This window comes from Myotis lucifugus, unplaced genomic scaffold, assembly GCF_000147115.1.
Source record: "Myotis lucifugus unplaced genomic scaffold, Myoluc2.0 scaffold_414, whole genome shotgun sequence".
NCBI lineage: Eukaryota > Metazoa > Chordata > Mammalia > Chiroptera > Vespertilionidae > Myotis > Myotis lucifugus.
The window spans coordinates 590326-607941 of record NW_005871462.1 but is presented as its reverse complement, the minus strand read 5'-3'; the positions used below and the strand labels follow the sequence as shown (position 1 = coordinate 607941).

General features: G+C 40.4%; 1 protein-coding gene across 1 annotated transcript; it reads left to right on the top strand.

Moving 5' to 3' along the window:
- Positions 1-4600: 4600 nt before the first annotated feature.
- LOC102418506 (olfactory receptor 7E24-like) lies at positions 4601-12720 on the top strand. Its single transcript, XM_023743818.1, has 3 exons — positions 4601-4734; positions 7859-7984; positions 11775-12720. The coding sequence occupies exon 3, from the start codon at positions 11791-11793 to the stop codon at positions 12718-12720; it is 930 nt and encodes a 309-aa protein (XP_023599586.1). The 5' UTR covers positions 4601-4734; positions 7859-7984; positions 11775-11790.
- The last annotated feature ends 4896 nt before the right edge of the window (positions 12721-17616 follow it).

Genomic DNA, 17616 nt, shown 5'->3' with positions numbered 1-17616 from the left:
ATAAAATCCTCAGTAAGTCAAATTATACTAATAAGTAGAGGCCCAGTGCATGAATTCGTGCACAGGTGGGGTCCCTTGGGGTGGCCTGCGGGGATCAGGAAAAAACTGGTAGTCCATCGCTGCCTGCCTCTCTTGCCTGCTGTTTCTGCTCATCCAGGCCCCGCTGTGCCTTCCAAGGACTCATGCCCAGTCATTCCTGGTTGGTAGCAGCAGTGCTCGCCAGCTGTGAGCCTGTGACCCTGCATCTCGTGCCTTTCACAAGGGCGGTGGTGGAGGGGGCGGAGAGCAAAATCGACAAATTCCTAGACACATACAATTTTTCAAAACTCAACCAGGAAGAATCAGAAAACCTGAATAGGCCAATAACAACTCATGAAATTGAAACAGTTATTTAAAAAAAAAAAACTACCAGCAAACAAAAGTCCTAGACCCGATGACTTCACAGGCAAATTATAAACATTCCGAGAACTAATACCTATTCTTTTGAACCTATTGCAAAAAATTCAATAGGAAGGAAGACTTCCACGCTGTTTCTACAAGGCCAGCATTATCCTAATTGCAAATCCAGACAAAGCCACTACACAGAAAGAAAACTATAGGTCAATATCCCTGGTGAACATAGATGTTAGTCCTCAGCAAAATATTAGGAACTAGGATCCAGCAATACATTAAAAAGATCATACACCATGATCAAGTGGAATTTATTACATGGATGCAAGGTTGGTAAAATATTTGCAAATAAATAAATGTGATACATCATTTAAATAAAATGAAGGAAAAAAAGATCTTATCAATAGATGCAGAAAAAGCATTTGACAAAATCCAAAACCCATTTATGATAAAAACTCTCAGCAAAGTGGGAATACAGGGACCATACCTCAAAATAATAAAGACCACATAAGAAAAACCTAGAGCCAACATCATACTCAATGGGCAAAAACGAACAGTGCTTCACTTAAGATCACGAGCAAGACAGGGCTGTGTGCTCTCACCACTCTTATTTAACATAGTACTGGTAGTACTAGCCACAGCAATCACACAAGAAGAAAAAATAAAAGGAAGAAGTAAAATTGTCATTATTCGTAGGTGACATGATACTGTACATAGAAAACACTAAGGACTCCACCAAGAACTACTGTATTAGATTTAAGAAATGAATTTGGCAAAGTAGCAGGATACAATACTAATATGTAGAAATCAATGGCATTTTTATACACAATAATGAACTGTCAGAAACTAAAAAGAAAAATCCCATTTTTCAATGCAACAATAAAAAAATAAAGTACCAAGGAATAAACTTAACCAAGGTGGTAAAAGTCCTGTACTCAGAAAACTATATGATGTTGAAAAAAGAAATAGGGGAAGATACAAACAAGTGGAAGCATATACTGTATTCATGGATTGGAAGAATTAACATTATTAAAATGTCCATACTACCCAAAGCAATCGATAGATTCAATACCTAGTAAAATACCGATGGTATATTTCATGGATATAGAACAAATATTCCAAAAAATGTATATGGAACCACAATACCCCAAATAGCTGCAGGAATCTTGAGAAAGAAGAACAAAGTTGAGATGATCACAATACCAGCTATCAAACTATATTACAAAGCCATTATAATCAAAATAGCTTTGTACTGGTACAAGAACAAACATGTAGATTAATGGAACAGAACAGAGAGCCCAGAAATCAACCCACATCTCTATGGTTAATTTATATTTGACAAGGGAGGCAAGAGCGTACCACAGAGTAAAGACTTGTCTCTTCAATGAAAGGTATTGGGAAATTGGACTGGTACATGCAAAAAAAAAAAAAAAAAAAAGGGAGAAACCAGACCACCAGTTTATACCATACACAAGATTAAACCCGAATAAAAGATTTAAATGTAAGTCATAAACCCATAAAAATCCCAGATGAAAACAGGCAGTAAAATCTCAGGCATCTCATAGAGTCATATTTTCTTTTATAGATCTCCTAGGCCGAGAGAAGCAAAGGAAAAAAATAAATCAATGGTATTACATCAAACTAAAAAGCTTCCGCACAGCAGAAAGAAAACATCAGCAAATTAAAAGGGAACCCACTGTATGGGAGAACATATTCACCAATGATACATCTAATAAGGGATTCATTTCCAAAATATAGAAAGAATCTATACAACTCAACACCAGGAATACAAATGGGAGCTGGAGCAGGGTGTAGGGGGTCAAATGGGGGTAAGAGGACATCTGTAATACTTTTAACAATAAAGATAAATTAAAAAAATAGATAGAGACCTGAAGAGACACTTCTCCAAAGAGGACATACAGATGGCCAATAGGCCAATGAAAAGATGCTCAATGTCACTAATCCTCAGATTGATGAAAATTAAAACTGCAATGAAGTATCACCTCACACCTTTCAGAATGGCTACCATCAATAAATCAATAAACAGAAGTGCTGATGAAGATGTGGAGGAAAGGGAACCCTAGTACACTCCTGGTGGGACTGCAGACTGGTACAGCCACTGTGGAAAACAGTATGGAGTTTCTTCAAAAAATTAAAAATGAAACTGCTGTTTGATCCAGCAATCACACTGCTGGGAATATATCCTAAGGATTCTGGAACAACAATCAGGAAGAATATATGCACCCTCATGTCCATAGTAGCATTATTTACAACTAGAGGCCTGGTGCATGGATTCGTGCACATCGAAAGGAAATTAATTAGAAGGTGGCTGGTGAGGCAGGACTGGGCAAGACAGGCTGGACACACCCTGGAGCCAACCTCCTGTGGTTCCTCCCCGGCCGGCTGCACCAGGGGTAGTGCCAGGGCTCAAAGTGGGTCTGTGGAGTGAGTGAGGTCCCTCCAGCAGGTTGGTCCCTTGGCCTGGCTTGCAGGGATCAGGCTGAAATCAGAAGTCTGACATTCACCAAAGGGTCCCGGAGTGCAAGAAGGCACTCTGCAAAATTGCTGTTGCTCAGAAGTTTCTACGTGGAGCATCTGCCGCCTGGTGGTCAGTGCGCATCATAGCTACCGGCTGGTCAGGCAATCGCTTAGCCTTTTATATATATAGATAGCTAAGATCTTGAAACAGCCCAAATGCCCATCACTAGATGAGTGGATAAAAAACCTGTGGTACATTTACACAGAGGAATAATATGTGGCTGTATAAAAGAAGGAGCTCTCTTGCAAGAGCATGGATCCGCCTGGAGATTATTATGCTAAGTGAAATAAGCCTGTCCAAAAAAAAAAGAGAGAGACAAATATCACATGATCTCACTTATATATATAATCTAATTAACCAAATAAACTGATGAACAAAATAGGACTAGAGGCATGGATACATGGAATAGAATGACAGATCTCAGAGGGGAGGCTGGGGAACTGGACTAGATTAACCAAAGAACATATATGTGTATAAGCATAGCCTGTGAACACAGACAAAAATGTGGTGAAGGCCTGGGGTAGGATGGGGCGGGTTGGAGGAAGGCAAAGTGGTGGAAAATGGGGGACATCTTTGATACTGTCAACAATAAAACAAAAAGAAGAATGCTAGATAATGGGAATATACAATTTAATTGGGCTCTAATATGCCAATATAAATCAATTAACAATAAATGAAACCAATGATGTTACTTAAATTAGCAATAAAAAAATTACCAAGTAATGAACTCCATAAGAAATAAGAATTCATATTAAGAAAAGCATGAAGCTTTCTTGCAGACATAAACATGTTCAAATATGGAAATATTTTCATATTCTAGCATAGAAAATGCATTTCAGAACATCAAAATTGCAAGTGAGATTAAAAAAATTTTTAATTGATTTTTAAAGAGGAAGGAAGAGAGAGGGGGCAAGAAAAACATTGATGTGAGCCGAAACCGGTTTGGCTCAGTGAATAGAGTGTTGGCCTGCGGACTGAAAGGTCCAGGGTTCAATTCCGGTTAAGGGCATGTACCTTGGTTGGGGGCACATCCCCAGTAGGAGATGTGCAGGAGGCAGCTGATCGATGTTTCTCTCTCATCAATGTTTCTGACTCTCTATCTCTCTCCTTTCCTCTCTGTAAAAAATCAATAATATATATATTAAAAAAACAACAACAACAACAAAAAACATTGATGTGAGAGCCAAACATCAATATGTAAACTGCCTCTTGCACGCCCCCTACTGGGAACTGAGCCCACAATGCAGGTATGTGCCCTTGACCAGGGATCAAACCAGCAACCTTTCAGTGAATGGGAAGACATGAAAACAACTGAGCTACAACAGCCAGGGCAGAAAGTGACTTTTAAAGTGGAAATAATAATTCTAAGGAGAGTCTTCCTTTTGGATAGGTGACTAGAGGCAGGCAAGTGAACTTCCCCTGGGATGGGATAGGGCTCAGAAGTAATTGAGCTGGACCAAGGACACTGACTTTTTCCTCCCGTGGTTCTCTAAGATTGTGAAGTCTGCAGGGAATAGAGTTCATGGACCAATTTGGTTAATTAAGAAGACTGTGCATTGAGTGCTCAAGGTCATACTACCATAAATAATTAGTCTGTGTCTCCAGCCTTTCAGGATTCCAGTCCCTATCCCTCTGGCTTCACACCTGTTCCTCTTCCTTTCAGAACAGTAATCTCCATGAGGAGGTCTGGCCCGAGTCTGTCTTTCTGCCAGTCCTGGGGACAGAGCCTCAGCCATCATTGCTCACCAGGCAGAAGAGGACTGGCCCTCCTTGGTCATGCACCAGCAGAATGGCAGCCCAGCCCAGTGAGTGCCATGGGAGTCAGTGGAGGGAGGAGGGCCTGGGGAGCACTGTTTGCTTATGGTCAGGACAAGCAGGACATTTGGGGTAGGCAGGTGGTAGGGCACCACCATGCAGTTTCTATTCCAAGCACTATGAAGTTTATGTGCTTGGTTCTGGTGGGAGTCCAAGAACTTTCATTCAGAATTCTGCTTTCCTCTTACAATAGTTTTAATTCCCATAGAAATTACCCCCGTGATGGCAGGAAACAGGCCTCTCTAAACTGTTCCCTAAGCCCTAGCCGGTATGGCTCAGTGGCTAGAGCGTTGGCCTGCAGACTGAAGGGTTCTGGGTTCAATTCCGCTCAAGGGCATGTACCTTGGTTGCAGGTTCCTTGGCCCTGATTGGGGTGTGTGCAGTAGGCAACCAATCAATGTGTCTCTCTGTCTCCTCCTTCCCTTTCATCTCTCTAAAAATCAATGGAAAAATATCCTTGAGTTAGCATTAACCAAAAACAAATAAATAAACAAATAAATAAATAACAACAACTGTCCCCTAAGTATTCCAAAATCATGAGGCATTGATGATGATGATGAGGAGGAGGAGGATGAAGACAGTAAGCCAGATATCATGGATGGTCACTGAGGACTTCCTAAGAGCCAGGCTCTGAGCTGAGTGTTGTACAGCTTGTTTCATTTCCTCTGCATAATCACTTCCCAACAAAGAGGAATGCACATTATCATCATTTTACAAATGAACAAAGGAGCACAGCTTTTAAATATAACTTGTACGAGGTTATGTGGTAAAATAGGAGTGAATTTAGGTTTGGATCCAGGCATCCAGACTGTAGACACAGCACACATAACCATTATTCTCTCCTTCCAACCCAGCCATTCATTTAACTTGTCAGGTCACTCCAGGCAGAGGCCCGCCCCCCCCCCGCCCGTTCACTGTTCTCTTTCCTTTGGGGGTTCCTAGTGGACCCCAGCAGAGAGTAATGGATGCCCTTGCTGCACTGATGAAAAGGAGGATAGCTGAGCTCAAAGTGGGGATCATAGAAAAATTAGCAGATTATAATTTAGGGCAGATCTTGCTCCTGCCCCCACTCCTTAAACTGTCTTCTTCCTCCTTCATTTCTGTACCTTAGCCCTCTCAATCTCCAGAAGAGACATAAATTGAGGGTCTTGAGTTCTATTATTAGGAAACTTAAACCAGTTAAAAGATGTATCTTAGCTGTACTTTTGGTAAAGACCCCTGAACTTCTGTGTTCATCTTTCTGAAGTGTCAGGAAACAGAGTGAAGAAATTTATCACATTGGCAATTGGAGACTGGCAATTTAGTTTAATTTTGTCTGCTCTGTTTATTATCTTGTGCACTATGGGGCAAGTTCTGGGTATCTCTGAACCTCAACATTGTCATCTGAGTTGATCCCTAGTTGTCACAACTGCACTGCTGCAGGATGAAACAATATAGTGAAAGTACATATGCGATTATGTACGTGATGAATGTATAGAGAAAGGAAAAATACATTTAAAATATCATTATTAATAACAACAGGCTAGCTTGATGCACTTTGATTAAAATATCCTGTGATTTGAAGGTATGAGCTTACCTGGATCTCTGACAGGACATTAAAAAAAATATTTTTACTGATTCCAGAGAAGAAAGAAGAGGGAGAGAGCCTTAGAAACATCAATGATGAGAGAGATTCATTTGGCTGCCTCCTGTACATTCCCTACTGGGGATCGAGCCCACAACCCTGGCATGTGCCCTTGACTGGAATCAAACCCGGGATCCTTCAGTCCACAGGCTGACAATCTATCTACTGAGCCAAACCAGCTAGAGCTCTGACAGGATATTTTATTTAATCCTTGTACAAGTAGATACTGAGTGAATGAAGGGAAGTGACTGAATCTCATTAATTTGTGATTCCTCAGAGCCTATCCTGTCTTTGGCACAGAGTAACCAAAAAAAACAAAAAAGATCCCTGTTAAACATTAACTAGATCCTTAGTTTACACCAGCACAGAGTAGGCTAAAAGGCTTCCACCCACTGGGTGCTGTTCTGCCTGTCCTTTCATTCCGTTTAGCAATATTCCATAGGACTAGAGACACGATGCAATAGGGATTATGTACATCTATGACATGAACTTCCTATGAACCTAATATTTTCCTTTTATAAGACATACATCGTTCAACTGCCAAAAATTTCTGGCGATTTTAAATACTGAATGATTTTAAAGGATGGGAAAGGGGAGGATCAATCTTACTCGTGGACTGAGACACTTTTAGGATTTCACATTTAGGATACCGTGTTCAGGTTCCTTGGGATAAAAAAGGCTTTGGCCTCTCTGCCATGTAATTAAATAAATGTCATTAAATATTTCTTGAGATTAAATTTAACAATAACCTGCTACTGCAAGAATAATTGAATTCTGATTAAAATGCAATAGCTGAATATATTAATTGCCAAACTTCTGGGGGTATTAGTCTCCCCATTTGTAGGTAAAAAATGCCATCAGAGAGAGGTTGAGATATCTGCACACACTCTAACTTTACTGTGTGAGAGATGTGGGACTCAAACTTTCATCTCCTGACTCTTGTCCCAGGACTCTCCCATCCACTAGACCTGAACAAATATATTTTTTCTCATGTTTGTTTTGTCTAAGACAGTGGTTCTCAACCTTCCTAATGCCACGACCCTTTAATACAGTTCCTCATATTGTGGTGACCCCCAACCATAAAATTATTTTCGTTGCTACTTCATAACTGTAATTTTGCTACTGTTATGAATCATAATGTAAATATCTGATATGCAGGATGTATTTTCATTGTTACAAATTGAACATAATTAAAGCATAGTGATTAATCACAAAAACAATATGTAATTACATATATGTTTTCTGATGGTCTTAGGCGACCCCTGTGAAAGGGTCGTTCGACCCCCCAAGGGGTATCGACCCACCGGTTGAGAACCGCTGGTCTAAGATGAGGAAACCGAGGCAAAATAATTGATTTCTCCTATTGGGACTCAGTGAGGTCATCTACGAATCAGGGGATGGACAAAGTGATTCATAGGGGTCCTTCTGGAATATATATTGTGGCCTATAGGATATTTTATTAATAGTAATGTTTTTTCCATCTCACTTAGGAAGTCTAAGATATGCAAGCATTATTTCCTCTACAAGTTGAGAATTTCATGGGATCTATCATGAGATGACTATTACTAGACAGACTTTGGGGACATCCTGGATCTATATCTCGACAATAAGAGCAGGTAATTGATTGTATTTGATTTTTTTTATTGGAGAAAAATTTAGGCAACTAATAGTAAAATTCAATGTGCACTGATTTTTACAAAGCAGACAATTATACTTCACACATATCTATCTTATAGACATTCTCACTTGTGTGATTTGGACAGGTAAAACAATTTGCATAGGATTGTCATTATAATGAATTAAAAATAAAATGGAGTCTATTCCTCTGGCAATAATATTCATTAGCTTACAGGTTTAAACTAGATGCATGTACTTCACAGAAAGATTTAAAATATGAAGTGTTGTTTTTTTTTAAAAAAAAAAACATGAAGTTTTAATGAGAACATTTCAGGGATAACATGTGTAGTATGATACTTTACAACTAAATTTTCAGGAAGACTGTTTATGAGTACAAAATCAATCCTAATGCCATGGAAGCATTGGCAAGAAAATATACCCACCAAATTCACTGACAATGGTTGACTAGTGGGACAGGTATGCAGGGGAATGGGATAGAAACAAAACTGAAATGTTATTGGTAATATTTCAAATCTCTATAAAATATAAGCTCTGAAGCAAATATTACTCAATGGTCACTTTTTAAATATGGTGAGTGGGTACAATGATAAAAATAGATAACATGAATGAAACATTTGTTAAGTGCCTGGTAATATTCTATCGCAATGATTCTCAATTTTGGCTATACATTCGAATCATATTGCTACCTGCCAAGAGAAAGGGAGTTACAAGTTGTCTTCAGGGAGCTGGTTTAAAGAGAACTGTAATTCCTGTTAGTAGGAAGGATTGACATAAACAATTCTCAACTAGACTTAAAAAGACTGAGTTTTAGACATAGCTTTGGGACTCCCCTTGGGTGTGAAATCCCAACTCTAAATAAGATGGTTGATTTGATGAGAAAAGAATGCTTCAAAAATTTTAAAATTAGAAGCATGTTTAAACACTTTAACCTAGCCACTACATTATGAAGATAAGCAAAGCAAAGAGCAGTTTCAAACACAAAGTTTCCCTGAGATTATATAATGTGATATAAATAACCTGCCTGAAAAGCCTAGGGGTAGAATTAATATTTGAAAATACTTTTTTGCATCTTTTAAAAAATATTTATTTATTAAAATCGTTTGGGTGACATTGGTCAACATAAACATATAGGTTTCAGGTGTGGGTTTCTATATTATAAGATCTGTATATTGCATTGTGTGCCCACCACCCAAAGTAAAACCTTCTCCTGTCACCACATATTAGAACTCCCTTCTTCCCCTATCCCCTTCTCTCTGGCAATCACCATACTGCTGTTTGTGTTCACAAGTTTCATTTCTATATCTTACATATGAGTGAAATATTATAGCTCTTAGCTTTTCTTACTTATTTTATATAGCATGATGTTCTCAAGGTCCTTCCGTGTTGTTGCAAATGGCATTCTTTCATTCTTTCTTATGGCTGAGTAGTGTTGTATTGTGTATATGTACCACATCTTCTTTATCCAGTCCTCTATCATGGACACTGGTTGTTTCCATGTTTTGGCCATGGTGAATAATGCTGCAAGGAACATAGGGGTGCATATATCTTTGCGAATACATGATTTTGAGTTTTTAGTTATAAACTCAGGAGAGGGATTGCTGGTCGTATGGTAGCTCTATTCTTAATTTTTTGAGGACTGGCGAAACTGGATTCCATAGTGGATGTATCAGTATATATATGGACAGATAATTTAAAATATATATAAATTTTATTGATTTTTTACAGAGAGGAGGGGAGAGGGATAGAGAGTTAGAAACATCGATGAGAGAGAAGCATCAATCAGCTGCCTCCTGCACACCCCCTACTGGGAATGTGCCTGCAACCAACGTGCATGCCCTTGACCGGAATCGAACCTGGGACTCTTCAGTCCCCAGGCTGACGCTCTATCCAGTGAGCCAAACCGGCCAGGGCTGGACAGATAATTTTTGACAAAGGAGCTAGAAACACATGATGCAATAAAGATCGTTTCTTCAATAAATATTGCTGGGAAAACTGAAAAGCCACATGAAAATGAATGAAACTGGATTACAGTTTGTCCCCATGTACATAAAGGAATTTAAAATGGATCAAAGACCTAAATATAAGACCCCAAACAATAATTACATAGAAGAAAATATAGGTACCAAACCTATGGGCGTTGGCCATAGAGGACATTTTATAAACTTGACCCCAAAGGCAGGGAAGTAAAGGCAAAAATAAATGAATGGGACTATATCAAACTAAAAAGCTTCTGCACAGCAAAAGAAACTGACAACAAAACAAATAGCCAGCCAGATGGGAGATGATATTTGCAAAAAGTAGCTCCAACAAAGGTTTAATTTCCAAAATGTCTAAAAAATTCATAAAGCTCAACACCAAACAAACAACCCAAACGAAAAGTGGGCAGAGGGCCTGAAAATTCACCTCTCCCAAGAAGGCATACAAATAGCCAATAGATACATGAAAAGATGTTCAACCCCACTAGCAGTTAGGGAAATACAAATTCAAACTACAGTGGGGCCTTGACTTACGAGTGTCCTGACTAACGAGTTTTTTGAGATACCAGCTGTCTCTCGGCTGATTTTTTGCATTGAGTTGACAGAGTAATTTGAGTTAACGAGCTCCTTTACGAGCTCGGTCTCGGATCAAATTAAACTCATAAGTCAAGGCCCCACTGTACAATGAGATACCACCTTACACCTGTTAGAGTGCCCATTATCAGCAGGACAAGTAATAACAAGTGTTAGAGAGGTTGTGGAAAAAAGGAAACCCTCATGCACTGCTGGTGGGAATGTAGACTGGTATAATAACTATGAAAAGACTTTTAAAAGAAAACACAGCCCTAGCCGGTTTGGCTCAGGGGATAGAGCATCAGCCTGCGGACTAAAGGGTCCCAGGTTTGATTCTGACCAAGGGCACATGCCTGGGTTGTGCGCTCAATCCACCTCCATCCCCACTATGGGGTGTGCAAGAGGCAGTCAATCAATGATTCTCTGTCATCATTGATGTTTCTATCTCTCTCTCTCTCCCTTCCTCTCTTGCAGTCAATAAAAAATATATTGAAAAGAAAACACATATTTGAGACAGCACTTATTTCCATTGAGGATGGATATTGGGGAAAACCAAATGATAATCAAAATCCAGGATGATAACTGTCATATAAAAATTCTAACTGATTAATTACATTTGACTTTAATTTAGAATACCAGTAATGATATAAACATGTATAAATATTCCAAATTAAAGACTTTTTTGGCATAGTATTTGGGTAAATTAAAGTATATTTGCTTCCCAGTGTCTTTGAACTAGAGTGATTTAAATAAAATGTTATTGATTGATTTTAGAGAGAGAAGAAGGGAGAGAGCAAAACATCAATTTGTTGTTCTAGTTATTTATGCATTCATTGGTTGACTCTTGTATATGTCCTGACTAGGGATTGAACCTACAACCATGGTGTATCATAACTGAACTACCGCCCAGGGCTGGAGTGATTTCTTTTAAGGGAGAAAGATATTTCTTAGTCCATATATTTCCTTCAGGAGGAATCTAATATTTTCTGTGTTCATGACTTTATTAACTCTGTTGACTTTAGTGTCTCTAAAGTAGGTATGTATAGAAACAGGTAAATACCCAAGAAATCAATGAGGAAAAATTCCTCTGAGGTACTGAGTTTGCCACCTCTCCTTAAGTATAAATGGTTCACTTTGATTTGACTGAATCCAAAATATAGACTCAGCACTGGTTGCCTGTGTAGTTGTTTCATTACTCTGAGCATCTTTTCTTTTTCAGGAGGTGTCTCAGCCCCATGGAACTAAAGAATCTAACACATGTCTCAGAATTCTTCCTCCTGGGTCTCTCAGATGACCTGGAACTGCAGCCTCTGCTCTTGGGGCTCTTCCTGTCCATGTACCTGGTTGCCGTGTGGGGGAACATGCTCATCATCCTGACTGTCAGCTCTGACTCCCACCTCCACACCCCCATGTACTTCTTCCTCTGCAACCTGTCCTTGGCGGACATCGGTTTCATTTCTACCACTGTTCCAAAGATGGCTGTGGGCATCCTGACTCACAGCAGAGTCATCTCCTATGGGGGCTGCCTGATACAACTGTCTTTTTTTATCTTTTTTGGATGTATGGATGACATGCTTCTGACTGTGATGGCCTATGACCGGTTTGTGGCCATCTGTCACCCTCTGCACTACTCAGCCATCATGAACCTACGCCTCTGCTGCTTCTTAGTTTTGGTGTCATTTTTCAGCAGCCTTTTGGACTCCCAGCTGCACAATTTGATTGTATTACAGTTTACCTGCTTCAAGGATGTAAACATTTCTAATTTCTTCTGTGATCCTTCTCAACTCCTTCATCTTGCCTGCTCTGGCACTATGACCAATGACATAGTCATGTATTTTCTGGGCGCCATCTTTGCTGGTGTTCCACTCACAGGGATCTTTTGCTCTTACTATAAAATAGTTTCCTCCATTCTGAGGGTTCCATCGATAGGTGGGAAGTATAAAGCCTTCTCCACCTGTGGTTCTCACCTGTTAATTGTTTGCTTATTTTATGGAACAGCTATTGGAGATTACTTTGGTTCAGCACTGTTGCCTTCCCCCAGGAAGGACGTGGTGGCCTCAGTGATGTACAGTGTAGTTACCCCCATGCTGAACCCTTTCATTTACAGTCTGAGGAACAGGGACATTAAGAGTGCCCTATGGAGGCTCTACAGCAGAACAATCTAATGTGAATATCTCTGCAATCGCTTTTGGAGTACGATTGGTAAAACCAACAAAACCAAACAGGTAGACCAGTGAATACTGTTTCCTTGGTCACATTCTTTTTTTGTCTCATAGGTTTCATTCCTCTCTGTTCCTCACATATGAACTTTACATCCTTCGATTTGTCTTTAATTGAATTGGCAGAGTATCCTGAGATCCTTTGTACATCATAATAATTGAATGAGAGGTTCTCCTCATTGATTCTGATATCCAGGTGAAATGCACAATTTTCTTAGTATATAGTTAAACTTTACTTCTTTCCCCATAGTTTTAGAGTATTTTCCATACAAAATTTGCATCTGTCAAATATATTTATTCAGGTAATTTCTGAGGAATGAAGTTCACTGGTTTTCAATTGTGGATTTTATTGTAATGCCCTGGGCGTTCTATAAACACTGGTGACCGGGTCTGTTGGAGGAGTTCGTCAGGAAGATGCAACTGCCAGTGGACCCAAGAGCTGGATTGTGGACCCTCTCCCCTCTCCCTGTGCTTGGATTGTTCATATCACTTGCCTACCCTGAGCTAGCAGCTAGCCTTAGGAGACTATCTGGATGTATACATGACTGACTGCAGTTGGATTGTCAAGCCTCAGAGGGAAGGCAGGGGAGAGTGAATGGGGGTGGCGCGGAAAGTGGGGGAAGAGATCAACGAATGAACTCATACGCATCTATGCATAACCCATAGACACAGACAATAGGGTGGTGAAGACTTGGGGGTGCGGGAGTGTGCAATGAGGGAAAAAAGGGACATATGCAATACTTCCAACAATAAAGATTTATTTTTTAAAAAGGCCTTTACTGTATATAAATGTTTAAAATGTCTTTATTGATTAAGGTATTACATATGTGTACTTATCCACCCAGTACTCCCACCCCCAACCCCTCAACTCAAGTCGTCACCCCCCCCCCTGTTGTTTGTGTCCATTGGTTAGACTTATATGCATGCATACAAGTCCTTTGGTTGATCTATCCCCTATACCCCCACCCTCCCCTACCTTCCCTTTGAGGTTTGATGGTCTGATCAATGCTTCTCTGTCTCTGGATCTGGTTTTGTTCATCAGTTTATGTTGTTCATTATATCCCATAAATAAGTGAGATCATGTGATATTTATCTTTCTCTGACTGGCTTTTTGCACTTAGCATAATGCTCTCGAGTTCTATCCATGCTGTTACAAATGGTAAGATAAATTTGGTGCATTCCTAGATTTGTACAATCTTCCAAATGGAATCAGGAAAAAAAATTTGAATAGACAGATTACAACTAATGAAATGGAAGCAGTAACAAAAAAAAAAAAAAAACTCCAAACAAACAAAAGATGTCTCAATAAATTTAAGAAGTTTGATATCATATCAAGCATCTTCTCTGGCCATAATGGTATAAAACTAGAAATTAACCACAAGGTAAAAAAAAAAAAAAAGAAAAACAAAGAAAGACATGGATGCTATATAGTATGTTACTAAACAATGAATGGTTTAACAGTGAGATCAGGGAGGAAATAAAAAGATACCTGGAAACAAATTGCAAAAGCAGTCCCAAGATATAATTCATAGCAATACAGACCCATCTCAAGAAAAAAGAAAAATATGAAATAAACAATCTAAATTTACACTAACTGGAACTAGAAAAAGAATAAAAAGCAAAGCCCAAAGTGAGTAAAAGAAAGGAAACAATATAGATTAGAGCAGAAATACATAAAATAGAGTCTAAAAAAATACAAAAGATCAATGACACCGAGAGCTGTTTTCTTTTTGTAGAGATAAACAAGGTTGACCAACTTTTAATCAGACTTATCAAGAAATAAAGAGAGGACCCAAATACAGAAAATCAGAAATTAAAGAGGAGCCATAACAACTTACTCCACATAAATACAAGGGATACTAAGAAAATAGTAGGAACAATTGTATCCCAACAAATAAAACAACCTGGATGACATGAACACATTCCTAGAAATGTACAATTTTCCAAAACTGAATCAGGAAAAAATTTGAATAGATAGATTGCAACTAATGAAATTGAAGCAGTAACCAAAAACTCCCAACAAAGAAAGTCCTGGACCAGATTATGTCACAGGTGAACTTTACCAACTATTTAAAGAAGAACTAAAACCTATTCTTCTCAAAGGATTTCAAAAAGTTCAAGAAAAGAGAAGACTCCCTAGCTCTTTTAAAGAGGGCAGCATTATCCTGATTCCAAATCCAGATAAAGACTGTACAACGAATGAAAATTATAGCCAATATCCCTGATGAACATAGATGTTAAATTCCTCAACAAAATATTAGCAAATGGAATCCAGAGACGCATTAAAAAGATTATGCACTCTAATTAAGTGGAATTTATTCCAGGGATGCAAGGTTGGTACAACAGTCACAAGTCAATAAACCTGGGACATCACATAAACAAAATGAAGGATAAAAACCGAATGATCATGTCAATAGGTGCAGAAAAAGCATTTGATATAATGCAGCACCCTTTTATGATAAAAACTCAGTAAAGTGGGAATAGAGGGAACACACCTCAGCATAATAAAGGCCATAAGGACAACAGGAAATTTGCCATAGCTGTGTGATTGAGTTGGTTGGAGCATTGTCCCATACACCAAAAGGTTGCAAGTTCGATTCCCAGCCAGGGTACATACCTAGGGTATGGGTTCAATCCCTGGTCAGGGTGCGTGCAGGAGGCAACCAATTGATGTGTCTCACATCAATGTCTCTCTTACTCTTTCCTGTCCTCTCTCGCTAAAATTAATAAAAAAATACCATTGGTGAGGATTTAAGAAAAAAAGTAAGTTTTACCTCTTATGACAGAATGGATGAACCTGGAGAGTATTTTTTTTAAGTTTTTTTTCTCTTATTTTGTTTTATTATATATTTTTTAGCCTGGAGAGTTTTATGCTATGTGAAATAGGCCAGTCAGAGAAAGAAAACTGCCATATTATTACACTTATATGTGGAATCTAATGAACAAAATAAAGTAACAAAATGGAAATAGCCTCATAGATTCAGACGACTGACAACTGTCAGAGGGAAGGGTTTGGGGGGCTGGGTGAAAAAGGTGAAGGGATTAAGCATAAAACCCCCCTCATAGACACAGACAACAGAATGGTGATTACCAGAAGGAAAAAGTTTTGGGGTGCAGTAGATGAGGCTAAAGGGTTTCAGGATAAAAGTTGATGGAAGGAGACTTGATTTGGGGTTGTGAGAACACAATACAATCCTATCTAATAAAAGAGAAACATGGTAATCAGCCATACATCCGCTACCCTTCCCATTGGCTAATCTGGGCGATATGCAAATTAACTGCCAGCCAAGATGGTGGCCGGCAGCCAGGCAGCTTGAAGCGAACAGGGAGGCTTGCTTGCTCCAGTGACGGCGGACTCCAATGTTCCCTGCCTGACTTGCCGGCCTCTCAGCTGCAACTCTAAACAACTATGTTGCAAATATAGAAGCTAAACAAAACCCCAGAAATCTGCGTTAGTCAGCCGGGCTTTGCTGTGGTCCAACCTCAGCAGGTCCAGGGGTCCCCAAAGGTGTGGACGGAGTCGGCAAAGAAGGAATGACACGGAGACAGCCTTCAGTTGATCAGCAGCCTAGTCAGGACCTCTAGCCAGGATCTCCAGCCAAGTTCTGGTTAGGATCTGATGTTTATTGTCTTGTTACATCTGTATTTATACCAGTCGATTTTAATCCTGTCTATTTCTATTGCAAAGGTTAGGGAGTTTCTTATCTCCATTCCAGGGAGTAAAGATTATGTAGCTTAAGCGTGATTGTTTGTAGTTAAAGTGATTAACTACCCGCCTGGCACTTAAATAAGGGGTTGTATCCCCTCCCTAACCTCAGGGAAAAATCCCCACCTGGGGAAACAACCTTTCTCGGAGAGGTGACCTTGGTTAAAACACATGGCTCTAAGGAGAGCAAACATATTAAGAACAATATGCTATATATGCCAGGTCCCTTGAAACATATGCTGTGCAGATGTTTCTTTCCTGCAACGACTGTGTTAAGCAGCAAGGATGGACTGGCTTCCGGCAGGGCTTCAGCCAGCCGCAACATTGTATCAAATACAGAAGGTAAACAAAGGCCAGAAACTGCTTGCAGCAGACAGCAGCCGAGGCCTCAGAGCTAAAGCTGGCCCAGAATACAAAAAGAAAAAGAAAAATAGGAGCAGTTGTGAGCTTTAGTCACCTGCCAGACTGAAAATGGCCCTCAGCCCCTCACATAGACTGGCCAGGCACCCCAGTGGGGACCCCCACCCTGATCCTGAACACCCTTCAGGGCAAACCAGCTGGCCTCCACCTGTGCACCAGGCCTCTATTCTCTATAGTAAAAAGGTAATATGCCTCCGGGCACCGGGATCAGCGTGACAGGGGGCAGCGCCCACACCCCCTGATCGGCCCTGCTCTGTGTGTGACAGGGTGCAGCACCCTAACCCCCTGATCGGCCCTGCTCTGTGTGTGACAGGGGAAGGTGCCCCAACCCCCTGATCAGCCCTGATCTGTGTGTGACGGGGTAGAGCCATAACATCCCCATCAGCCCTCCCCTGTGACAGTGGCAGCGGCCCAACCCCTTGATCGGCCCTGCTCTGTGGGTGATAGAGGGTGGCACCCCAACCCCCTGATCCGCCCTGCTCTGTGTGTGACAGGGGGCAGTGCCCCAACTCCCCTAACGGCCCTATTCTGTGATGGGGTTAGCTCCTCAACCTTCTGATGGGCCCTGCTCTGTGCGTGACGGGGGGGCTCCCAACCCCCTGATGGGCCCTGCTCTGTGCGTGACAGGGTATGGAGTCCCAACCCCACTGATGGGCCCTGCTCTGTGCATGACAGGGGGCAGTGCCCCAATCCCCTGATCCACCCTGCTCTGTGTG

Coding starts and splice junctions, on each gene's coding strand:
- LOC102418506 (XM_023743818.1), top strand. CDS start 11,791: ATGGAACTAAAGAATCTAACACATGTCTCAGAATTCTTCCTCCTGGGT.